The 26,780-nt window shown below is 34.6% G+C and overlaps 1 protein-coding gene across 3 annotated transcripts in view; it reads right to left on the reverse strand.

Moving 5' to 3' along the window:
* The window catches only part of PLEKHA5 (pleckstrin homology domain containing A5), a 233,168-nt gene that overhangs the window by 13,963 nt on the left and 192,425 nt on the right, over positions 1-26,780 (reverse strand). For 2 of the 3 annotated variants that reach the window (XM_057703988.1, XM_057703989.1), the window contains 7 exons: positions 19,372-19,434; positions 17,958-18,038; positions 17,675-17,824; positions 7,842-7,943; positions 4,988-5,099; positions 4,036-4,082; positions 2,111-2,228 (listed from right to left, as the gene is read on the reverse strand). In XM_057703988.1, the coding sequence (XP_057559971.1) occupies positions 2,111-2,228; positions 4,036-4,082; positions 4,988-5,099; positions 7,842-7,943; positions 17,675-17,824; positions 17,958-18,038; positions 19,372-19,434 (673 nt within the window). Of the gene's footprint in view, positions 1-2,110; positions 2,229-3,044; positions 3,234-4,035; positions 4,083-4,987; positions 5,100-7,841; positions 7,944-17,674; positions 17,825-17,957; positions 18,039-19,371; positions 19,435-19,945; positions 19,982-24,740; positions 24,822-26,780 lie in introns of all 3 variants that reach the window. The other variant, XM_057703991.1, reaches the window with a different exon arrangement.

Raw genomic sequence — 26,780 nt, forward strand, 5'->3', positions numbered from 1 at the left:
TGACTCTCCAAGGCTTCTGCCTACTTTTTATTGGGTTGTTTATCTTCTTTACTGATTTTCAAAAGTTGTTTATATATTTTGGATACAAGGATTTTGTAAGGTACATGTATTGATAATTTTTTTTCCATTCTGATGGTCAAAAGTTGTAAATTTTGATAAAATCGGATTAACTCGTTTTCACTGAGAGTATAACCCTAATCCAGCAGACTCCTTGTTTGTTCATGCTCTGAGCTTTGTCCTGTTACAAGGCTTGGAAGCCTCCTGCTATGGACTGAATCGGTCCTCCTAAAATTCCTCTTGAAGCCCTACACCCTGATGTGATGGCCTTGGAGATGGGGCTTAAAAGGAGGTCGTTAAGGTTAAATGAGGTCATAAGGATGGGGCCCTGACCCCCAAAGATCACTGTCCTTATAAAATGACATACCAGGGAATTTACACGCACTCAGAGGAAAGGCCAAGTGAGGGCACAGCAAGAGGCAGCCATCTACAAGTCAGGAAAAGAGTCCTCACCCAAAACCAAACCCTCCTGGGACTCAATCTGGGACTTCTAGCCTCCAGAACTGTGAGAATACATTTCTGTTGTTTAAACCACTTGGTCTACGGTATATTGTTATGGCAGCCCAAGTAGGCTGATGTACCACTCTTCATATAATTTTTGGCCTGAACATTCCTCTTTTTACTTTTCTTCACCTTGTTGAAGCTTCTCAAAAAAATTTAAAATGCTCTGAACTAGCATTTTTATTTATTTTTTTTTGAACTGGCATTTATAATCAATTTCTGCAGGAGGACTGGCCAAGGTATCCAGTTACCTATTTGCCAAAAACCTTTAAGTTTGCTTGCCGTCTGATATTTCCTGCACGTTTATAATTATATGCACCAAATACAGTGAGGACTAAGACTAAGACTGCTTAACTTACATCTGCGTATGAAAAGGGAGAGTTAACAAGGACTTTCAATAAAGATACGAAAGAAGATATGACTTGGAAGAGAATGAGAAAGGAGTGTAAATATTGGGACTTCTCTGGCAGTCCAGTGATTAAGACTCCCTGCTTCCACTGCAGGGGGCATGGGTTCGATCCCTGGTTGGGGTTAGGGTTAGGGTGAGAGGGATGTGGGATCTTAGCTCCCCAACCAGGGATTGAGCCTGCACCCCCTGCACTGGAAGGCAAAGTCTTAACCACTGGACTGACAGGGAAGTCCCCCTTTTTCTTTATAACACCAATTTCTTGAATGACCAGCATTAAAAAAATAGAGTACACACAGTAAGAATAAGCATTATTTTATAGAATTTTTTTATTTTATAGAAACTGTAAAAATTTGTTTTAGTACTAATCTTTTATGTATAATTTTGAAAGAGTAAAAACCAGAAAATAAAAGTGTCAGGTTAGGAAACAGAAAGCTTTTCAAAAGTTTGGCATAAACTTATTTCTCAGTAAAACCTAACCTGAACTGATATAAAGCTTTTTAGTCTTTATCCCACATAGGATGAATATTCCAGAAACAGTAATGTATTTAAAAAGGGGGGACTGGGACTTCCTAGGTGGGGAATTGGTTAAGAATCTGCCTGCCAATGCAGGGGACATGGGGTTGATCCCTGCTCCAGGAAGATCCCACATGCCACGGAGCAACTAAGTCCGTGCGCCACAACTATTGAGCCCATGTGCCGAAACTACCCAAGCCTGCAAGCCTAGAGCCCGTGCTCCGTAACAAGAGAAGCCACTGCAACGAGGAGAACGCGCATCAGAATGAAGAATAGCCCCCGCTGACAGCAACTAGAGGAAGCCCACGCGCAGCAATGAAGACCCAACTCAGTAAATAAATAAATAAATGAATAAATAAATAAATAAATAAATAAATTTATAAAAAACAAAAAAGGGGTGGGGGACGACTGCCTAATGCCTGGCAAAGAGACAGATGACTCGTAACATACGGTTTATGGGTCACATTATCTTCCCACTATCTGAAAACTTCTAAATTCAGAAACTCATCAGATTCTAAAGGTTTCATAAGGGATTGTGGACTTACATATGCACTGTGTCAACACAGAAACTGAATTGATTGCTAAAATGTCTGAAAAACACAGGAGATAAAACATATCTCAAATGCTGACCTTTGACAGAAGTTTCCATTTCTGAAACAGGTTCTGATTTTTCTTCTCCATTAGACTCATCAACTTCTGCCACTGTTGTTAACTCTGGTTCACTCTTGTAGAGTCTATAATCTGGACCCTTGAAAGGAAGATATGTAATTACAAAGAAAAAAAAAAGCAAAAGTCTCTTTTAAAATGTTTACCTCTATAGACTCACACTCTAACAATTAAAAGTCTCAGTCAGCTATCTTGGGTATAACACAATTAATATACATGTTACAACCAGGGTAGAAAAAAGAGGGTTTAAAAGATTTTTAACCAGTAAATCTTTTAGTTTTAAAATTAAGACTATTTCTTTTAGGGACAAAGTCATCAGAACATTTTTATCATAGAAAAATTACAGTCTGAAAATATAACATATTAACTCTGCCCTATTCCTTTTCTCCTTGTTCTCTTCTCCTTGCTTATTGCATTTTACATTTATTTACTTCCCAAACTTCTTTTCCCTAGTTTCCATGGGTAATGTCTCTCCTTGGCAATGTCCACATCCTCTAACACTTTTCCTAGACTGAACTGCCCACATCCCAACCTTTTTATCATTCCTGGTAAGAATCTTTTCCTTCTCACTTCTTTCTGATCTAAAGATACCATTTTTCTTCTATTCTGAAATGGCAGATTTAAAATATGACTCCTTAAACACATGCAAAGTAACCACTTTATGAATATATTCATGAAAAGCAAGAAACTATGAAATATTATTAAAATTGTGAAAGTATTACAAAGTAAGAATGGTAAAACTAAAATAGGAAACACAAATGGTAATATTATATAAACAAAAAAAGTGCTGGCTAAAAGTGGTGTTATAATAAAAAAAAACTTTGAGTCTAAAATAAATTAAGTTTGAAAAATGAGGGCATGTACGGTTGATTATTCTGTGGCTATTGCAGCCACTTACACAGTGAGATCCATTTCTTGGATATCCTTGAACATGGTGAATCTTCTTTTCTTCGGGCAGATGGACTGGGCCCCTGCTATAACAGAGCAAGGAGCTGCTATCACTGGGCAGAGGGGGGATTATGGGAGGCTGGTCTGTAAAGTCATAGGACCGAGGAAGTGGAGGACGAGGTGGGACTACTTCCTCTTCCTAAAGATTGTAGAATAGTCACCTTATTTAGATAAGCATATTGAATTAAGTATATCGAAATTCTTTGCAAAGGTAAGTTAACTTACATTCATTTCAAGACAATCAAAGGGACACTGCCAAGCCAAGAGTCTCATATTGAAAAGTAAAATCAAAAAATGTTTATGATAGCCAATAACTGAGTTTTAAATTTGCATCTCATTTTCTCCTGTAACACACAGGTTAGCTTTATTCTGAGGTTCAATAACAAAATATCAAATGAAAGTACTGTATTTTACTTTAAAAATAGAAGGAAAGAATTAATTAAAATTAATTTAAAAAAGCCTCACTCCATACTGTATTGTTTTGGTAATTTTTAAGAGGAAAAAAAAAACATTTCTTTTTGATTGGCTTTTAAACAAAATTCAAGATCATAGATGCTTTCAACTAGGTTGACAGTATCTCTTTGTAGCTGTAATTTCTTTATGGTATGCATCATACACAGCCAACTCATCTATCAATCATCCTATGCATTTAAGTATACCAAACAATGATAAACAAATATTCAAATTACTTAGACTAGAAAAAACATGACAATGTTCAAGTTCTAACACGGATGAGAAGTAGTGATTCAATTTTTTTTTGCATTAAGAAAAGGGAAGAAGATAACATTTGTTAGAAGCACCAAATTACTGAACCAGTGAAATTTCAAGATAAAAACAATAATGCAAATATATTTAGAAAACATTTTTGCTATGTGTAAATTCTCATTTTAATTATAAATTAAAATAATTAGTTTATAGTTAGACAAACAATCCAAACTTACCTCAGTTTTGTACTTAACTGTTGAGAAAGGCTTCGATCCTATCATACCTATTAAAAAAATTATAAAACATAACTACTTACACCAAACATATCTTCCTAAATTGACAGAAAAAAGGAACAATTTCATTTCACTTATTTTAAACAAAGCCTACAGTTTCTAACCCCTCATTTATTAATGTTTTCTGAATTTAAAACCCATTATATTGATGTACAGTAGAAACTAACAAATTGTAAATCAACTATACTTCAATAAAATAAATTAAAAAAACCCATTACATTAAAAAATACAAGCTGAAATATCTAATTTAAACAAGACAATGAGGAAATGGCTTTTCTCAAATACTACCGGAGTAAGTATGATTTGATATAATCTTTTAGGAGGGCAATTTTGGCTGTGCCTATCAAAATGGAAAAATGTGCGCTTATTTCCCACTTGATAAAATCCATTAGTACTAGCATGTATGTTTACTATGTACACAGTAATGTTCATTATACATTGGCTTATGAAAATAAACCAAAAAAACCCAACCAACCAACCCACAACCTGGAAGCAACCTACAAGTGTTCATTAACACCAAAATTGTTAAATTATAGTTCACCTATACAACGGATTCTTACACAGCTGTCACTGTATTGTACTGTTAAGGAGAAAAAAAGCATATTGATGAAAAACAACATTTTCTGTTGTGGGGAAAAAACTCCCAAAACCAAAACACTCTGTATGTATAATTACAGGCACAAAACAATGATTTATTTTTGTGTGAGTGTGGCTGGTAGAACTTTTGTTTTCTACGTTACATATAAACTTGGGTACTGATTCAGTATTACAAAGTGCCTGTTTCCTCATGTCAAAAATCCATTAAAATAACAAGACAAACCCACTTCTATGTGTCATTCCATTTGGTATAACATGATGGTTAATTAGTGCGGAATGAAAGGTGAAGCTAGTGCACCTGCTTCTGCAGCGCCTCTCTGCTGTTTGTGTTTACTCAGTCCTTCCATGACATCCTGAATTCTCCAGAGTTCTTTCTGAATTTGTGCACGCTGAATTCCTGCTGATTCAGTCTATCAGTACAAATGGACAGATCACATACGGGGGGAGAAATCATTAAATACAGTTATAAATTCCACTAATTATATATTTTAAAAAATGAGAGTTGCAGTGGATTAAGTTTTGAGAATATTTAATATGATCTGTGTGACCATCTCAATTTTGCAATGTCAATGGCAAAGATAGAAAGAAAAGCAGAGAAAGAAAAATGTAATATTTCAGACCTATACACACTATTTCACATCTTTTTAAATAAGCATCGCATTGCATTATTTACAATCCCAGGAAGGAAGACTGATTAGATGGGATTAAAAATGGGGAATCCCCCCTAAACCAAAACCAACAAAGCAAAACAAAAACACAAGAGAACAGAAACTCACAAACCACAAATTAAACAAAAAATTTTAGGGGATAAAAGGAAAGTATTTTAGCTTCCTAAGTTCTAGAACATTGAGACATGCCAAAAAAAGAAAAAAAGAAAGGAAAAAAAAGGGCAATTAACAAATATATTTTCAAGAGTTTTGACTGACAGAGGTAAAAAAATGTAGTTGCAGGACAAATTTTCCGTTTTGGAATCTAAATTTATTATTGCCATTTTTATTCTATTCTAAAATTATATCTACTTTTTAAACTGTAATACACCATTTCATATCCTTTGGCTAAATATGCTAATTGAAGCCAAAATAAGGTCATATTGGTAAGATCCTAATAAAACTCCATGACTTAATGATAAATAGGAAAACAAGAATATCACTTTTAGGAATGTAACTTTAAAATCAATAGGTAGTAAGTATGAAACTGTCACAATTATGACAGTCCTGAGATGTGAATACTGATAAAGACTTATAGGCAGGGAATATAAACTATAAAAATCAGACAATTGCACATACAGAATATGTATTATTACTTTTGCAATAACAAAAAAATACATATTTTTGTCTCTCTGAAAGGTTTACAATGAAAGTCTCATTTTTGTTTTATTTTGCACTTCTCTGGTTACTAGTGACATTGACCAACTTTTTCAAACACTTGTTAGCCAACTGAGTTAAATTTTCTATTAATTAAAACTACTATGTTCTTCATCTATTTTTATAATGCATTGTTTCTCCAAATCAAAAAGAAAAAGTTCTTTGCAAATCTAGATAGTAACTTGCTGAATTTTTAGAGATTAAAGATACTTCTTCCTCGTATGTCATCTTTCAAGTTTTCTATGTTGCTTTCATTGTTGGCTTATGTATTTAACAAGCATATATATAATATGTTTTATTTGCTTGGTTCTATTCTAAGTGCTTCAAAAAAAATCAACACATTTAACCATCATAATAACCCAACGGGGTAGGTATTATTATTATTTTACAGTTGTGGAAACTGAGGCACAAAGCTGTTATGTAACTGGCCTAAGGCTACATGTGCAGTGCTACTTCTCATAAGGTGTGCCTCCCAGTTCTTTAGTTTTTCAAATCATGTCTTAGCTACCTGTGATATTTATTATACCTTAAAAATATAGAACCATTTTGTTAATTTTGTTCTGGAAATTTGGTTGGAATGGAATTGTGCTTATGGGAAGAGTTTTCATCATAATAATATTAAATCAGGCCATCAATGAACATGGTATAGCAATTATACCTCTCCATTTATTCAGGTCTTCTCTTATATCATATAATATAGTAATTAAGTTTTCATGATGGACATTTTTTGCTAGGTTAAATCAGGATTGGCAAACTGCTTTGGCCTGCAGCTTCTTTTTTTATAACCTGTGAGCTAAAAATAAATTTTACATACTTAAGGGGTTATTAAAAACCCCCAAACACCAAAGATTTAGTGACAGAGCATATATACCTGACACACCAAATATAATATATTTAATATCTGACCTTTTACAGAAAAAGTTTGCTGACCCCTTGGTTATATTTTAGATGTTTACCATTATATTCTATTTTATTTTCTATTGTATTTAGTAACTTCAATGTTACTAAATACAGAAGTCACAACCACACATGGCTACTTAAATTTAGATAATAAAAATTCAGTTCCTCAGTCACACTAGCAACACTGCAAGTGCCCAACAGCTACATGTGGTTGGTGGTTACTACTGTGGACAGCACGCATAGAAGACAGTTGACTTTCTATGAGTAAACCTTACTAAGTCTTTATTGTTGTATTGATTTGTTGAGTCCACTGGGCTTACAATGGAGATGATCAAATATACACAGGGTCACAAGCATAAAGTCATTTTTATTATTTTCTTAAACATATATTAACTCCAATCCTCAGGGCAACATTTTAAGACAGGTATTATTATTTCCATTTTATAGATAAGAAAACAAACACCTGGAACTTGATTCCCTATTTGCCTCTTCATAAAACTGGATTCTTTGTGCCAAATGGTACTGGCATCTTCCCCTATTCTAATATAGCAGTCAAGATAACAGTCTAAATACAATTTGATAAAAGAGAGGGATTTAATATAGAATGGATAAGATAATTTGACACTTCACTGACAAGTGACATAGTTAGCTAGGAGAACAGAACACTCTAGGGCTCACCACGAGCCGAATAGAAAAGAACTTTTAAACAATGAGGGATGGGCTACTTTGTGAGACAGTAAGATTCCTATCATTTGAAGTATTCAAACCCAGATGTTAGGCAGCCAATAATGCAACAACTGTTAAGGGTGTGCATGAATCTACCAAGATGCGTTGTACAGCACCAGTCAAAGCCAGTTAAGCCAATGTAAAAATATTATAATTCTGTACCTGAACTTCACCAAGGCGATCTAGCTGCTCTTGCATCTGGTTCCTGGTAACAGTTACATCGTATTCTAACTTATCATATTCTCTCCATGCTCGTTCCAGTTCCTAAAATCAAAGAGCTTTAATTATTTTATTGGAGAAATGTGCTGGTGTGTTATCAAGCCTATAGTTTATAATGGGCAAAATAAAAAATTTTATAACTTTCATAATTATATCCCTTTGCTTTTTTCTCTTTTTGTTTCAATTTAAGAATTTACTGAGCAACTGATTTATTATTGTGCTGTTGCTGTACTCAAATTCACTTAAAAAAACAACAAAATCTCAAAACCTAAAAAACCCAAACAAACCCACCTTAACAATTTATTATTTGTTCATTCATGACATCAAAATATTCAGTTGATTCTAACATCTAAAGAATTTTATTTTGAGGAAATGTTATTTTATTCATGGTAATACATAAAATTTCTCTTGAAAGTGATTTCTTAAAATGCAGAAGAGGCATAAATAAAGCATTTTCTTATCTGACGTGATTAAAATTTGTCCAGGAATAAAAATACTAAATAGGTTGTATTATAGCATGTTAGATTTTTCAATAACACCAGAAGCCTGACATGACCTTACTCAGAATAAATCTACAGTAATGTAATGAACCTAATTCAGCTAACTAATCCAGTAAATTCTGCTCATAAAGACTCGACAGAGGTACTACTCACCTATACTTTTCTCCTTTGGGGAAAAAAAAACTACCCCCAAACCCTCAGAGAGAAAACTTTCATACTTGACTCTTATCCACTTGTCACCTATTTAATACAGAATAATTCTACAAGTGCTCAAAAATACATTGTCACAACATTCTGTTTCAGGGATGCTATTTCATGGGAGTATAGGCACCCTTCAGACATTTCAGAGAGTGGTATGAGGTCAAATTGATAAACTAAGGACAGAGAGTATATCTGATCACTATTTTGTCACCAGTATCTAGTGTGGTGTTGGCACACATGACACAACCAACAAATATTTACTGAATGCTGTTGTAAAATAAATCAGTAACTCTTGTCTAAGAGCCTCCCTTGACCAGAGATTTCTTGACTTGAGCTGCTTTGAGTGAAGCTCTCCTGGGAAATGTTATTTCAACAATAGCAATAGTTTTGGGATAAAGAAAGAGGGTACTGAGTGTAGAAGAGAGGTTACTTAAAACATCTTAGCAGTTTTTAAAAAAAGGCAGCAATACTCAAGTTCCTAGAAGTTTTCTTTTCTTTTTTAAATTTATGTATTTATTTATTTATTGGCTGCCCTGCGTCTTCGTTGCTGTGTGCAGGCTTTCTCTAGTTGCAGCAAGCGGGGGCTACTCTTCGCGGCGGTGCTCAGGCCTCTCTTTGCAGTGGCTTCTCTTGTTGCGGAGCACAGCCTCTAGGCACGTGGACTTCAGTAGTTGTGGTACGTGGGCTCAGTAGGATCATGTGGGATCTTCTTGGACCAGGGCTTGAACCCATGTCCCCTGCACTGGCAGGTGGATTCTTAACCACTGTGCCACCAGGGAAGTCCTAGAGGTTCTCTTTTAAAGAGTTATTCTATTTTGTATATTCTGCAACTAGCTTAAAATCATTTAAAAACTTAGGCAATGAAAGTTACTTTAAAAAATTAAGATGAGTGTTAAAATTTAGCCATTTGGAATAATTGCTTTTTGAATTTAAGATGTCTCCTTAGAAGCAGGTTTTATAATGAATTATATTTTTTTAAAAAGCAGAGATAAACCACTGGAGATTTTTATTCTCTCTATAGCATATAATTTAGGGAGTCTATTAAGCAGATTTCACAATGAATTAAATTTTATTTATTTATTTATTTATTTATTATTTATTGGCTGCATTAGGTCTTAGTTGTTGTGTGCAGGCTTTCTGTAGTTGTGGAGAGCAGGGCTACTCCTCATTGCAGTGCATGGGCTTCTTATTGAGACGGCTACTCTTGTTGCAGAGCACGGGCTCTAGGTGCGTGGGCTCCATAGTTGTGGCTCTTGGGCTCTAGACTGCAGGCTTCGTAGTTGTGGCACACGGGCTTAGTTGCTCTGAGTCCCTTTCAATTTGTATACAACACAGGGACTGCAAATTTAAATAGTGGGCCTCTGAAGGCTTCAGGGAGGGTAAAATGAGAATAACTGACCCACTGGTAGCCCAGCAATGAAGTGAGATGGCATTGCCAAACTGACACTGAACCTCTTTTGTAGAAAAGTTCAGGGTGAGATCAAAGGTGCTACAGAGGCAACTAAATACAAGAACATTTTAGGATGCTGAGAATTCTAGTCTTTCTTACCGAAACACATAAAAATATAGAGATTGAGAGGTAGAGCTTACTTTAGTAATACTTTAGGGGTGAAGAAATGCAATATACTTTCAATTTTCCTAACCTGGAGAGTCTCGCCAGTGCACTGTACCAGTTGGCCTGAGTCCCATTATCCTGCTGGGCTTGTTTCTGCCTTTACCTCTGGGCTCCTCCAACATGATTATGGGTGGGTAGTAACACAAGTGGATGAGGGACAGCAAGAAAAGAGGGAGCACTGGCATAACATCAGTCCTCCTAACACCTGGCTGAGCATTTCATTAAAGAATTTAGTGGCTTCTACAAGTATAATGTTAAAATCTTTAAATATAACATTACCGCTTTTTGTCAAGAAGATAATATATAGGTATACTAAGGCAATTAAAAGGGGTAATGACTCGCAAATATACAATTATCTTAAAATCACAGGCACAAGTCAGGAAACACAGCAGTGCTTTCAATAAAAACATGGACTTTCAAGCCATATAGTTAAGAGAATGAGTTAAATCCTGCAATTTACAACCACATGATGAACCTCATCCAAACAGTATATACTATACGATTATGCTTTTATAAAGTTCAAAAACAGGCAAAGCTAATATATAGCTTAAAAATCAGGTAGTGGTGTTTGGGGAGGAGGCAGTCACCAGGAGTGGAGTTTCTGGCATGCTAGTAAAATTCAGTGGCTTGATATGCATGTTGGCCATATCTGTGCAGTTAATCTGTGTACTTCTCTGAGAATATGTTCCACTCTAACAAAGGTTAAAAAAAAGTGTGCGTATGTGCGTGTGTGGAGTTGCTAGAGGGATGGCAGAAAACTTTAAAAAAATTTGACTTTGGGCTTCCTAGGTGGCGCAGTGCTTGAGAATCCGCCTGCCAATGCAGGGGACATGGGTTCGATCCCTGCTCCAGGAAGATCCCACGTGCCTCGGAGCAACTAAGCCCGTGCGCCACAACTACTGAGTCTGTGCTTTAGAGCCCGTGAGCCACAACTATTGAGCCCATGTGCTGCAACTACTGAAGCCCATGCGCCTAGAGCCCGTGCTCCACAACAAGAGAAGCCATGGCAATGAGGAGCCTGTGCAGCACAACGAAGAGTAGCCCCCATTCACCGCAACTAAAAGAAGAAAGCCTGCACACAGCAAAAAAGACCCAACACAGCCAATAAAATAAATAAGTAAGTAAATTTATAAAAAAAAATTGACTTAGTCTAAGTTTAAGGATTGGAACAAGTAAGTACATTTTAACAGTGGTTACTTCTTTATAGTCTGCAATGAGACAAGACTTGGCCACTGTGAGGAAAAACAAATTTCAAGTAGGTTTGCAACACTTACAGGCAATGAAACCCCAGACTACCAAAAAGATGAAAGAGGATTTTAATATCTAACTACAGAGCCACAGCAGCTACATATTGTGATCTTTATTAAGAAGGGATTAGGACTGATGATTTATTTCCAAGTTTTTAATGTAATAAGAACTTTCCTTTTCTTGTCCAGAACCAATTGCAATTTATAATAAAATCTACCCATGGGAGTAGTTACACAACATGATACACATAAGTATAAATATTATTACATAATGCTTAGAGCTAATAGAGAGACTGCCTTGCTTTTGGTTTGCCTCTTAAGTAGTGTCCCTGAGTATTAATCTAAGAAATGTTAATTCGCTGTTCTACTTTTTGTTTTAAAAAAATGAAGCGTAAGGCTTTGGTAAGGAATTGGGAATAGATTTTCTGTTTCAAAATAGAGACGAGGCAATAATATAGATATGTGATTATTAGCTTCTTAAGCTCCAACCATGCTTCAATTTTAAATATTACAGATTAATGTCCACTACTAAACCTTGGATAATTAAAATACTGCACTATTTAAATTTACTGTTACATTTTGGGGATTAGGCACAAAAAATATTAATTTTGACTACCAACCAACGATAACAACTCTGTCAACTGGGTATTAGAAGCAGCTGATTTTTGAGATCAAGCAAGATAAAAATCTGATTTCATTTTTACCTTCAGGATATAGATTTCTTGACATAGATTTTTAAGAATGTGTTCAGCAATTTGAATAATTTTTTTAAAAAATGTCTTTTATGATTTTATACTTGCCTTGGTACATAACTGCATCTCAAATAAAAATCACTATTTACTAAGCACATGACATATCTTACTATACTATCTAATAATGACTACTATATTGGCCTTTTTATTTATTTATTTATTTATTTATTTATTTATTTAGCTGCGCTGTGCAGCTTGCAGGATTTTGGTTCCCCTGACCAAGGATCGAACCTGGGCTCCCTGCAGTGGAAGTGCGGAGTCCTAACCACTTGGACTGCTAGGAAATTCCCAATATTGCTTTTCTGAATCTAAAAAGATGTTGCAAGGGACCAAATTCAAACTGTATAAAGTGAGGTTCAACTAAATCAGGCATAGTTACAGAGCTACCTTTATTTTAAATTTCTAGTTTGTAATAATTATAGTCATTCTTTTTTGGCTACTTATAATCTTTAACTCATGTATTCAGTTTCTCCGCTAATCTTCTCTTCTAAACAAAACAATATTCCATCTCAAAGAAAATGGTTAATTTTTACTGCACAAATTGAAGACATAATAAGTTTTTATAATGATAAAAGTAGAAAAATTAGCACACACAATAAGATGAAGAAAAAAGACCTATTATTATGCTACCTTTTTGTTAGAATTTTTGTGAATTTTCTTTTAACCTTTCTCAGGCATACCCAATGGCAATTTCCAAATATACACAAAAGTAGCCCACTAACACCCAAATTCAATAGTTATCAATACATGGCCAATCTGGCTTCGTCTACAGCAACCATTTTCTATCCCTGTGAGATTATATGAAAGCAAACACCCGACATCATATCATTTCATTTATAAATACTTCAGGATGCATTTCTAAAGAAAAGAAATGAAAATGAAAAAGATAACAGGGAAATTCTTATTTACTTAAATCATTAATATGTATCCCTTCAAATTTTTTTTTTTTTGTGGCACTGCTCGGCTTTTGGTATCTTAATTAGTTCCCCGACCAGGGATTGAACCTGGGGCCCTGGCAGTAAGAGTGCCAAGTCCTAACCACTGGATTTAGGAATTTCCTAAAAAATACTTTTAACTATAACAATTTCCCTCTGCCCCTCTCTATTCCCTTGCTACTTATTTGTTGAAGAGAATGGATCATTTGTTCTGCAGAATTTCTCTGTTGCTAGATTTTGCTAATTGAATTCCTGTGGTATTGCTTAGTTTGCTCTTCTGTTTCCTGTATTTCCTATAAACTCGTAGTTGGATATTGAAGCTTGCTAAGATTCAGATTTGATTTTTGATTTTTCCCACCCTCACAAGTGTTGCTGGACACTTTCCACTGCAGCACATCAGGAGGTGTATCCTGTCTCTCTTTCTGGGAATGTAGTACTGTGATCGTGAAATGAGCAGGGTATTTAAAAACTATCTTGAAATCCTTCAAAGTGTATTCCATGACAATTCATGGATGTCGAGGGATCTACGGTAAAAAATTACTCTTTGCTGTAACCATAATTCTCAGTAGCTTTGTTACATTGAGAATGAGAATATGAAGACATTTAATGTGCAAGCTTCTCCTCAGGGTGGTTCATTTGTCCTCCTCCCCTGCCCCTTTAAGTTTGTCCTTTCTGGTCTAAAATCTCCATGTACTCAAAGCCCTCCTATGCAGAACCGAGTTTAAAACATCAGTAAGTTTAATGGAAGTCTATACATAATGCTTATCCACTGCGTAATCCTGGGCAATCTCTCTGTGCTTCAGTTTTCCATTTTTAACACAGCGATAACAGTACCCTTGTCAAAGGGTTATTCTGTGGCTTAGGTACATGGAAAAGCACTTATAACAGAATCTGGCACTCAATAAACGGCTCCAGAAACATTTGCAGTATTTACTGTTATTTTTTATTCTGCAAAAGATAAATGCGTACGGAATCTACCAGCCACTCGGGAGGACTGGGGGCCTTTATATTTGTTTTCTGATGTCTGAAATTCCAATTAACTAAGTAATTATTTTGGTGCCAAAACCTGGGACTGAGCCATGAAATTCCAATTTTAGATTTCTGAGTAAGAGAATCTAGATTTGACTGATTTTTTCAGAAAGTACAAATTAGTGACCACATACAGTGAAGTGGAGTAGGAAGTACAGAAGCCCTAGAATTTAAAAAGCCTTTGACTCAGGTGTTGACTTTTTCGTATTGGCTATGTCACTTTGAAAGTCATTTAATCTTCACGAACCTGAGTTTCTTCTTCATCTGTGCAGTGGAGGTAATAAAAATGAAAATAAAATGGAGATAATAACTATCTATTTTGTACAGCATTTGCTTAAGGACCAAACCAGATAATATATGTACAAAATATAGAAATACAAATATATTTTATTGGATGAGCCCCACATTCTCATCTAAGATATGTGAATAGTGTCTGCTTTACCTGGCGCCTTGAGTTGTCAGAAAGAATAAAAGCAGTACCTGATGAGCGGATAAAGCGTGAGGATATTTCTCTTACAATTGGAGATAAGGCCTCATGTAAAATCCCCAAGCGGTGACTGTAGCAGATGTTTATGCCCCCTGCCCACCTGATTTCAAGGAACTGTGGTTCCGGTTCAGCTCCTCGAGTGCTAGTGTTTGTGGTCAATTAGCTAAGACGGTTTGGAAATATGGGTGAATTTAGGACCCTGGGGCAACTCTGACCAAGGAGCAGTAGAACCCCAGCCTCCCCGCCTCCCAATGGGAAATTCAGAAACATTCAGCTCATTTCCTCAGAGGGTTGCCCACGGTGATACCAACTCGGCAGTGAACATCTACTGGCTTTTCTCCCTCACTGTCTCATTCTCTGCACTCCTGCCCTCCCTTCTGCTTCCTGGAATCAGCTCCCAAATAAACTTTCTGAACCCAGGTCCTCATTCCAGGCTCTGCTTTCGGAAGAAAACCCAAACTAAGACAGCAACACATTGAAAATTTGCAAGGTATAACTGACTGTTATAAAACAATCTTTCTCACTAATCAGGCTTAGGTTAAAAAGAAATAGAATAAAGTAAAGAAAAAATTAAAAAAAAAAACAGAAACAAAAACAAAAAGAAAGAAAGAAAAAAAGAAGTAGAGGCCAGGAGAGCACACAAAGTCATTACGTGCTTAAAGCGTGCGTGCGAGTGTGTGTGTTGGGTGGGGCTTAGGGAAAGGAGATACTACAGCAAGAATTAAATCGACCACACAGGGAACACTGCTTTACATGTTTACCTTGTGTTAATACTAGTTTTAATACCTTAGTGACCAACCAGGTGAGGAGAAGATGTTCTCAGAATCAAAGCTTTAATCTACAGAGGCCTTAACATTAACACCTCTTATATCTTTTACAACTCGGACTTGGATTTGAACCAATGCCCCAAATCAACTGTGAAAGAATCAGAGGAATCCTCTGGGATTGGGCTGGCATAAATGTAATTCAAATTTAAGTCTAATCAACATCCACTGAATGCCAACCGTATGTCCGGTATGTTGTTATAAATGCATCATTTGTAGCCTTAAGCTACAAATATAAGTTTACATAAAGGCACAAATAACACAGTTTGTATTCTATGCATTAAGACATGTCTCAGAAGAACACACTGAGGGTTTGTAATGACCACTGAACAATGGGAAGGCAAAGAAAAAAAAAACAACAACAAAAGCCCAGGAAAGTGATTATATGGGATAACAACCAGAAAATGAGATACTTAAACATGATTAATTTCTTTGAACATATTTTGATAAACTTCCATCAGGACTAGAGTTACCTTGGGATGGAGCAAATTCTAAGCCTACTGATGAGATTTAAGTTATTAAACCTATTTGGTAAGGGAAGAAATAACAGTTTAGTGGATTATTGTACATCCCTAGAACTTTCCATGACAGACATGAAATCATGAAATAGTTTCCAACTTAATTTTTATTTGACTCAGGTTGTCACAGGGATACCGAGCTTTTCACTAGCCTGGCACTGACAGCTTAACCCCTCTTTCCCTTTCTTATTTTATAATCCCCATCCTCTATTTCAGTCAGCTGGTCAATTCGATTTCTTGTTTCTCCAAATATATCCTTCATGTTCTCATCTCTGGGCTATGGTTCAGAACATTTTGTCCTGTATGGACAGACCTTTACTTTCTCTTTCTTCCAAATCCTACCCATCACTGATGAACTAAACGACTTCTTCCTTACAGACAACATTTTAGGTTCACACAGTTTCTTTATGACGATATTATAAAAAGCCATGTAGATCTAAGTCTTCAGGACTATGGTTAGAAGCCCTGAATTTGACCTCTAGGCGTTGCATTTATTAGCTTTGTAACGTTGGGTAAGTCTTTCAGTCAATCATTCGTCACATTTTTAATGCACACCCTATAGTGTTGAATGCTAGAGTTACAAAGATGAATAAGATATGGTTCTGATTTCAAGGAGATCACAACTGAAAGGATAAATTCTTAAAAAAAATCTATAAACATCACAATATAATTAAGAGACTCGAGATAATGGAAATAATAGCATTTTATTTTTAAAAGAATAGGTATATTAAACATAAGGTACTTAGGAATCACAAAAACCAAGTTTTGATTTATATAAAACCATGGTATATTCCTTTTAAAATAGTTCATGTTTGGAATGTGAATTTAGTGTTTAGAATTAAAGCCATGTTGAGATTCTGGTAGCTTCCCAGCTGGGAAAGACCTCTCTTGGTTAAGTTAAGCTATCCTGCCTATGGACCTTCTTAAAAGGTAGCTGCCCCCAAACAGCCCACTGAAGGTACAGACAAGGGTGTGTTAGCAGTTTTCTATAACAGGTGGCTTTTTTCCCTTTCAAAGGACTGCTTAGACAGGTGCTCTTACTATGTTTAGAAATGACCACGTCATAGGATCTAAAGTAGACTGTTTAAACTCATAAAACACTCAATTTATAAACTCTAAGTAAGACCTTTAGGTTTGGTAATTCCCATAGACTCTTTATAAAGTAACTTGACTATGGGTTAAAAGGTTCGGCTAATTATATTTTTTACTCAAAACTATCATCTAAACTTAGATCACACTGCAGCTATAAAATGCTAGTGCTGACAGCTTCTTAAAAGCATTTCACAGGAGCCTTTAATTGAAATCGTTGGTTAAATGAATCCAATTGCTACCTTCCAAAAATTATTCTAACAAAACATTTATTTTCTTAATGCAATAAATTTTAACATTTTTAAGGACTTTTCATTTTTATAATATATAAACGGGTGTATTTATCTTCCCTGGAAAACTATTTCACAAAGAACAAAAGGCTCACTAATTAAAAAAACAAAGACCATCCTTTATTTTTGTTATTATTAATAATAACAAATTAAATTTTTGCTATAATAAAGAAAAATCCTAAAGAAAGCCCAATTAAATAGAGATATAAATTAAAAAACAAACAACAACAAAACAAAAAACTGCATAACATTCCAGTGATTCTTACTAGGAAAAAAATCTGCTACTTACAGCAGTGGCTCGGGAGAGTTCTCGACATGTGCTAAGCAGCCCATTTTGTAAATCGTCCCTCTGTAACACCACGGTCTGAATGGCTGCTGGGTTATCTGCATTCATTTCTATCTCTTGGCTGGCTGACAGCAATGCTTGCTCAAGCGTGTACTATTATAATAAAAATGATTACACTTAATGTTCTGCATCATTGAATTAATTCTTCTTTACTTTAGTTATCAGTGTCCTGATAATAATCATATAAAGTAACATCAGTTGTAGATAATAAACATAATTGTCCTACTTTCTCCTTGTGGAGTTGCTGAAGTTTCTCCTCCAGAGCATGTACTACTTTATCCTGCTCACATAATCGGCTTAACTTGGCCTAGGTTACAAAAGAAGATGTCTTTTGTTAGCAATTTTTAATTTTTCCTGTAATTGGATTTAGGCATAACAACAACAACAACAAGACACATTTAAAACAGCCATGGAATAGCTAGTTAGGTCAATTTTCATTTCAATTAGTAAAATAAAAATTAAAATATAGCTTATAAAGAAAGAATGCTTAAAAACGCATATAAAATAAAAAACATTTTCAACCATATTATTTAACCTACATAATTCAAAATATTCTTAGTATTCAGGCAGTCTCATATGACTTTAACAAATCATTTTAGTGTGGTTAAGATATTTTCTCTACAAACTGCTGGACAGGTTAAGTAACTTATGCAGTCCTTAAAACACAGACTGGATTCTGTTTTTATAGTTTTAAAATTATGCTCATATGTTTTTCAGAAAAATCTCTTCTAACTACAATAATACAAATAAAAACATTGTTAATGGAGAAAAATCACTTTCAATAGTTTCAATGTTTTAAATTCTTGGTAATACCCCAATTTTTTAGTTATAAAAATACGAGAGGGTACTTTAATAAAATTTCAATCCTGCAATAAACCAGTTCACCACACGTCTGAAAATAAAAGCCCTGGACAAGCTGTAAATATGTCCCAAACGTTATTGCATACTGACAAGAAAGCAAGAAATGTGAGATGCCACTTTCTTTGCCATTTATCTATTAAAGTAACCACCTTCTCTCCGTTAGACAACATCAGATGGAATACACAGAAATGAGGAGGTACAACTCAATGGAATAAAACCAGGGGAAATGAGGGAAGAATGAGACATAAATAAGGAAGTCAGTGATGTAAAATATGATTAAGAACAATAACAAAAGGATGCAGTGATAGAATTTCTAGAGGCTGATACTTTCTCTAGATGACAGCCAATTTTACTGTCTCCAATCCTCCATAATTTTATATTGGAAAATAGCCTTGACTTTCACTTAAATGATTCTAAATATGTTCAGTTGCTAACTACGAGGGTGGGGATGGGCAGGGAATAAATCGGGGAGTGAGGGTTTAACTGAATCTAGATGCAAAAGAAAATGTTATTTTTTATTGGGGTACAGTTGTTTTACAATGTTGTATTAGTTTCTACCACAAAGTGAAGTGGAGTTCCCTGTGCTATACAGCAGGTTCTCATTAATTATCTATTTTACACATATTAGTGTGTGTGTATATATATATATATGTCAAATGTTATTGATGTCATTTTGGAGGGCAGGAGATGAAGACGTAATTTTTTTGTCATGCTTATTTCCAATGTTTTGGCAGAAAATACGACAGAGCATTGATAGTATATCGCATACTGATACTTACATCAATGTCTACTTCTTCAGGTCTGTATTTATATAATGCACCTCTACATTCATCCTGTGACAGCTATAAGGGAAAATGTTATAGAGCAACTTTAAAAATAATTTAAAAATATACATTTAATTAGCTTATAGTTAATATCTTAGATTTATACAATAACAGAAATAGGTTTTTAATGATTCTTATACTTTTAGAAGTTTCATTCAAACACAGATTACAAAAATAGAAAATTATTTAACAGTGATACAATATGCAAGATACAGAAGAATGATGTTAACTTAAGCTCGTCAAACGAAATAATAAGCTGGCCAAACAAAATTATACAGCACCTTACATTTTCCATTTGCGAGACACACATTAATTTAATGAAAAATTGACAAATACAATCATAGCAACTGCATTGAATTAAATTTCGAGCCAGGCATATTTCAACAGTCAAAAGTGTTCCTTTATGCTATACACATAATCACACAACCGTGTATGTGTATGCTCAGATGCCAACACATCTTAGTACAATTTTATTAACAAAACCTGTTAACACATTGTATACATATACATAATATATAAACACACATACACAATATAGACTTATCTTGTTCCTCTGTCTTAAGAACTAAAAAGATAATGGAGGAAAGGATGGGTTTAATCAAAAAGTGGAAAAGCACTCAAACCTCTTAAAACTGAAAGCCTATGTTATAAACTATGGACAGTCAAATTCCATAACAAGTTTCTATGTGTTTGCTGACACCACTTGTTTTCTTATATTGTAATGAATTATTATTCAGTGCATTTAAGCATCCTTTTTTCAGCTTCTTCCAAATATCTTTTGGTCAAGCAAATCCTCACTTCTGATTGTGCTTACCAAGATTTCAATAAGCCATCCCAGTCAGCTGTACCATGGGTCACATGATGGCACCTCTGCAGGCAAAACTATACTATCTCTCTCGTCTTTTAACTTTATACTGACTGCTAGACAGTAACAAAAACATAGTAGGAAAATGTAATTTGCGCTCACTGCATGTTTACTAAATGGTACACTTTTTCTTAAACTGGGGATAGGAGTAATGTATCCTAACTACATTCTAGACTGGAAAATTAAATTTCATATATACATATATAAACGCATAAGAATGTAAAAGTTACAAGTATATATGCCCTCTCTGTAAAAAATTGCTTGACATTTACATCTTGAGGAGGCATAATTTAAACAGTAGATAACTTTAAGTGATCTAGGAATGTGGGAGTCAGGAGATTAAAAATGCAAGCATTCCAAACATACAATAATAAATCCTGGGTTTCCATGTTTCACTTCCAAGACATTGCTTTCACGTACCTCATGCAAGTGATTCTGTGACTACTCAGGGGTATGCACAGTGATCATTAAACCACAAAACTTTCATAGAAATGAACATCACATGAAAAATGAATTTAATGACAGAAGTCAGAATACTCGTGCACTATTTTAAAATAAACACCACTGAGTATGTCCTGAGAAGTGTCAACTGTCATTCTAAATTAAAGCACCTAGATCCAAGAAAAGAATTTATACTATCTGAAAAAAGTAATGAAAAATAAGTTTTAAAATGTTTAGATCCATGATAAAAAATGAGACAATGCTAAAATCAGTATTTCTCATTTATAAGAAATAAAAGATGTGAAGCCTTTAGCTACTAAATGTCTACATATACTTTGCTTATTTAATATTTAAAGTTAAATGCCAAACAGCTTTACTAAACCATGGAACGTATAATTTGAACATAACTAGTGGATAGTGCTATATCTAGATTAAAATATAAATTGTACCTTATATCTCAGGGTCAAAAGAAAAAGAAACAAGTATTTTAAAATGGAAACAGTAATTTGTAACAAATATTTAGGATAATGGTAAAATATTTTTACTTAGGGAATCTTATTGCATATTCATTTTCCTATCAGCTGGCATATTATAAAAAAGATGTATACTGTGTACTTATAATTTTAGAGTGATATCTCCTTAAAGCCATAGAAATAATATTACACATATAACTTAGATTTATTTTGTTGGACCTATATTTTTTGGTACCAATGAAAATTTATTTAAACCTTTTATCAACTTATTCAATAAAGACAATTAAATATCAACTAATAAAAATCTGAAAATAATCAACCTTCCACTATACATTTCTTTTGCTTATCAGAAGAAAAGCATAAGAAAACAAGATTATTCTTTAAATAATTAACTTTTAAGCATGGCCTATTTCCCATTACTGATAACAATTACTGAGGCTTTTCTTAAGAAAAGATGAATATAATTTATTTTTTTTAAATGTTACTTTTTGGCCATGCCTCAGGGCTTGCGGGATCTTTGTTCCCTGACCAGGGATTGAACCCGGGCCATGGCAGTGAAAGCGTCGAGTCCTAACCACTGGACCATCAGGGAATTCCTGAATATAATTTATTTAAAAAATTCCCATCTAGAATTAAAGTTTACTGTTCTGTCCTCACTATGAAAATCCTACTAATAAAAAGTAATTTTATGAATATTCTGATTAACTCAAGTTCTGCAAGAAATAACGTTTCATGGCGGTACTTTATTTTTTTTTTAATCATTTTTCAAATTCATCTTTCGCAAAAAAGCTCTGAGTTTGAATACCTTTGTTTGAGGTACCTTAGCAACACTGGAAAAGTAAGTGAAAGGGGGCTACATAGTAACTATATGAGCTTGAGCAGTGCTCAAGCTTCAATTTGAGAAGCGTATTATACAGACTTTATTGACAATATAAGGATGTGTTATACTTAGAAGGTCATAACTTTTTCATAGTAAGGTATCTTATAATCTTTTTAAAAACTGGTTTGGCATTAAGTTAAAACAAAATCACTTTTGCCAATTAAAATTCAACTTTCTACAGTATCCCTTTTAAGTATGTGAAATATATAAACATGTATATATTTTTTAAAAGCATATGAATATGTATACAAAACAAAAAAGACTCGTGGGGAAATTTGATAAAATTAGACATGTCCTATGAAAACTCAAAAATGCTCCTAAGGCTGTATGTATTTGCTAATTAGTCTGTATCCTTTAGACACTCACTTAGCATTTGCTTTGATTCATTTTTAGGTCCTTTTTATTTGACTACTTTTAAGAAAGTTACTGGGACTTCCCTGGTGGTCCAGTGGTTAAGACTCCATGCTTCCACTGCAGGGTGTGGGTTTAATCCCTGGTGGGGGAACTAAGATTCTGCATGCCACGTGGCGCAGCCAAAAAAAAATTAAAAAAAAAAATTACTGCTTAGGTAATTTCTTAGGTGTCCTCTTTCTCCTAGGAAGACACAAACACAGAGGTTCTCCTGAGAGAAAACCTGAATGGCTATGATTCAGAAAAACTGGTCATAAAACACTATATTGCCACTTTATTTTCAGCAAAATTTTCAGGAACCTATTAACACAGCATTGCAACGCAATGTCAGAAAAGCAAACCATCAGGTGTACAACATAAACTTTCATTAAGATTTTCTTTGAATAATAACATGTAATGGAAATCTGGAGAAAAAAGTAAGATGCAATTTCACTTCATAGAAGTTTATATAAACAGAGTTTAAGAAATGTGTCTCTCACTCTTATACATCAATGATGCTCGCAATAATTAAGTACTTTACTACTGGCTGATTAAAGAAAAGGATCATCTAAAAACTCCCTAGATTTGACAGCACTGACCGTCAATATTGATTACTTGGCTCCCTGGCTCATACCCAGGCATGGCTGCGGCTGTTAGACATTCCGATCTTACTGTTCTGTACAATATCAGGTTTTTTTCTTTCAGGTATCAATATGAGGAAATATATTTATATGAATCTATTACTCTTTCAGTATTCAAGGTTAGTGATGCTGTGTAAGACCAGTCTCAGATACCTCCATATTTTTTGAAAAACTCCAGTAAGAACTTTTAGTGCAACTGAGTGATTTCAATCAGCAAAGACTTCTGCACCACCAACCTTGATTACAGACTGATATAAAAAAAGAAAAACCAAACCAAACCAAACAGAAAATCCCGGCTCTCACACTTACTGGAAATATACAAAATGTGAAAAATGAAAACATAACCTATTAGAACAGAAGGCCTTTGATTATATAAAATTATAAACTGACAGCTTTGGACAGTGAAAAAGGTATCAATCCCAGAACAAGTGGTAAGGTTCTCAGTGTGGCTTTTTGGAATGAAGTGTCAATGTTCTATAATCTGGTGACTTTAAGAATGGAAAGATTCCATTTTCTTTTGAAAAGTAAAGCTGTTTAACTTTAAATATTTAATACCTCGTTTATCTCTTTATTGCAAATTAAAAACTATGCTCAATCACATAACATACTTTTAAATGTTTTGAAAATTGTGCTCAGCAATAAAAGTCACCCTGCCACCAAACTGTTTCAGTCTCCCAGTTACAAGGACCACGATGCAGACCCTCAAGGAGCCTGAAGCAAACCGGAGGCCTTTCAAGGCAGTGCTAGCTCAAGGTGCTTCTTTTTACCAGGTGCTTTTACATATTTTAATCAATATATATATATTCATTTTTCATGTTAGTTAATTTTTTTCCTCTGTATGATTTTTAAAATATTGTAACAGTTTATAGGCCACAGTAATCTGAGGGTGTTGAAGTGGAAGAAGCTGATGTTGCAAAACACACAGCTAAGAACATTTAGACCATGAAATACAAAAAAACTGGATAGGAATGTATAACATGACTTCTTTTGCAGATCTGCAGATTACCAAAGTCCTAAATGAAAGCCAGCCAACTCTACGGCACGTATTCTGAGTTAGGGAAAAGAAGGGGGTAAGATATGACAATCGTGATGACTACCTAATAGTGAAAAGAATACAGGGAGAGGACACACGCAGTATGGTAAGAAACGGCTGTCTTTAGGTTTTACCACACCCCAGTACAGAAACGAGCTTTCAATAACTCCCATACAAATATAATCTACTCCTAAAACACTGGGGGTGGGGGTGGAGAGGCTGCCCCTGAAAGGAAAAAAAAATTTTTTCTTAACTTTTCCCTAAAATTCAGTTATGCTTTTAGAGTTAAAATTAATGGCAAGTTAGTAAAAATTTTGCAAATGTACTGCAGACCTCCAAGTACATATCAATCAAATACTCTGCACAAAAACTTCAGGAAAATGGCACACAATATTCAACAGCAAAATGTTCAGCAAAGCCATGCTAAGAACTGCAGCATCTTGAAAAGCATGGATGAATTGCGTTTTTTCCAAAAAGACAGAAACAAAAAATGGAATAAGAAAAAGACTGATGTTATGAGTAACTCTGAGGATAAACCAAAACTGTCACTGAGGGATTTTGCAGATGATAAAGCAGTATCATTCACTGTCCAAGACCTTACTTGCTGGTACAGTTGGGGTCTTAGCGCCGAGTTCTCAATCATTGTGTGAACCATGGTGATAATAGGTTCATTTTCTTTCATCTATTTCAAATCAGGAGGAGCATACAGCAAACATCAGTTTACAGCATAGCTAGATTTGAAAGACGACACTGTAAATATAGCCTCTACTTTAATATCTTTCCTAACAGTGCAGTTGTTTACATGTTATCCCAAGGTTGTACAGAATTAACTTATATAAACCATTTCAAACAAGTACTAAATGCTGTAAAATATTTCCAAGGTCATAAAAAGAGCTTACTAATTGCAATAAAGGTTTTATTTTATAAACATGGTATTCCTATATATACTAGGATATATAGTATATTCTATATTGAATATTCCTATATATATTAGAATAGATGATAAAAACATCAAGATTCAAAGGCTAAACTAAAGGGCAACAACCTATAAACTTAAAAGGAGGAAAATGGCATGATTCAACCGATTACTCATTTAGTAAAAAAAAAGCTTAAAATGATATTCAGTCCTTTTAAGGTTATTCAGAAAATTTTTAGTTCTCTATAAATAATGTAATAATATATCTTGTCACTTAGACAAACACACATTTTATTAATCTTGATAGACATTTACATATACTCTATTTCGGATCTCCTCAAAGTATAACACCACTATGTAGAATGATTTCAGACACGCAAACTAAAATTTATTCAGCTAAGACTCAGTGAATCTCCCTAGCTCCTTAAAAAGGCTGATACCATATTTCACATTTCCAGCTATATTGTACTTAATTACTGCCTCTAGAAAAATCTTTGTTTTAGCAGGCTCTGGACTCAAGAGTTAAAGCATTCAAAAGACAATTATTATTATGTATATAGAGTAAAAGGCCAAGAAAGTTTGTACCATTTGTAAGCAGATAAGTCTGTGTATAATTGCAACTTGTGACAGTTTATATAATTTTCATCCCCCATATTATAGAAAAAAAGCATTTCTAGCATGGTTAACTAATACTACTCTACTGATTTAGCTAAATCTGCAACAAAAGGTTACTAATGTTAAGATTAAATGCATAAGTAAAAATCAAATGTTGAAAACTGCATATCTAGACAGTTTTATTTTTAGTCTAGTTACCAATGTTTCATGTCAATTACATCTGTTTTGGTTGTTACATGAGAAACCTTCTGTGACTGGTTTAATCTACTTTTTTTTTTTAAATTAATTAATTTATTTTATTTATTATTTTTATTGGCTGCATTGGGTCTTCGTGGCTGCACACGGGCTTTCTCTAGTTGCTGCGAGTGGGGGCTACTCTTCATTGTCGTGCGCAGGCTCCTCACTGTAGTGGCTTCTCTTGTTGTGGAGCATGGGCCCTAGGCGCATGGGCTTCAATAGTTGTGGCACACGGGCTCAGTAGTTGTGGCTGGCTCACGGGCTCTCGAGCACAGGCTCAATAGTTGTGGCGCACAGGCTTAGCTGTTCCGTGGCGTGTGGAATCTTCCCAGGGCAGGGCTCGAACCCGTGTCCCTTGCATTGGCAGGCGGATTCTTTACCACTACACCACCTAGGAAGTCCTTAATCTACTTTTAACAAGTTTTATTCAAGGTTAAATAATTTGTTTCTAAATGTACACATTTACATATTAGTTAAACTCAAACTTCTATATATCAAACTCAAATCTATACACTGGTTGAACTCAAACTTTTTTTCCCCCAGTGTTATCCAGTAAGGGACCAAGGCATTTATAGGTGACATCTCATGCACACAGGTAAGAACTGTGTTCATATGCATGCAGGACGAAATTTTACAGTGCTGGAAACTAACACAAATAGACAACTACAGATACAAATTTTTCTTTAGCTGAAAAAAAACTTTTATACAGAAATTTAAGACCTCTTTATAATTTAAAGTTTATTTTTAAAAAATACATTTATTTATTTATTTATTTATTTATTGGCTGTGTTGGGTCTTCATTGCTGCACACGGGCTTTCTCTAGTTGTGGAGAGCGGGGGGGCTACTCTTCATTGTGGTGTGTGGGCTCCTCA

This window comes from Hippopotamus amphibius, chromosome 12 (assembly GCF_030028045.1).
Source record: "Hippopotamus amphibius kiboko isolate mHipAmp2 chromosome 12, mHipAmp2.hap2, whole genome shotgun sequence".
Lineage (NCBI taxonomy): Eukaryota > Metazoa > Chordata > Mammalia > Artiodactyla > Hippopotamidae > Hippopotamus > Hippopotamus amphibius.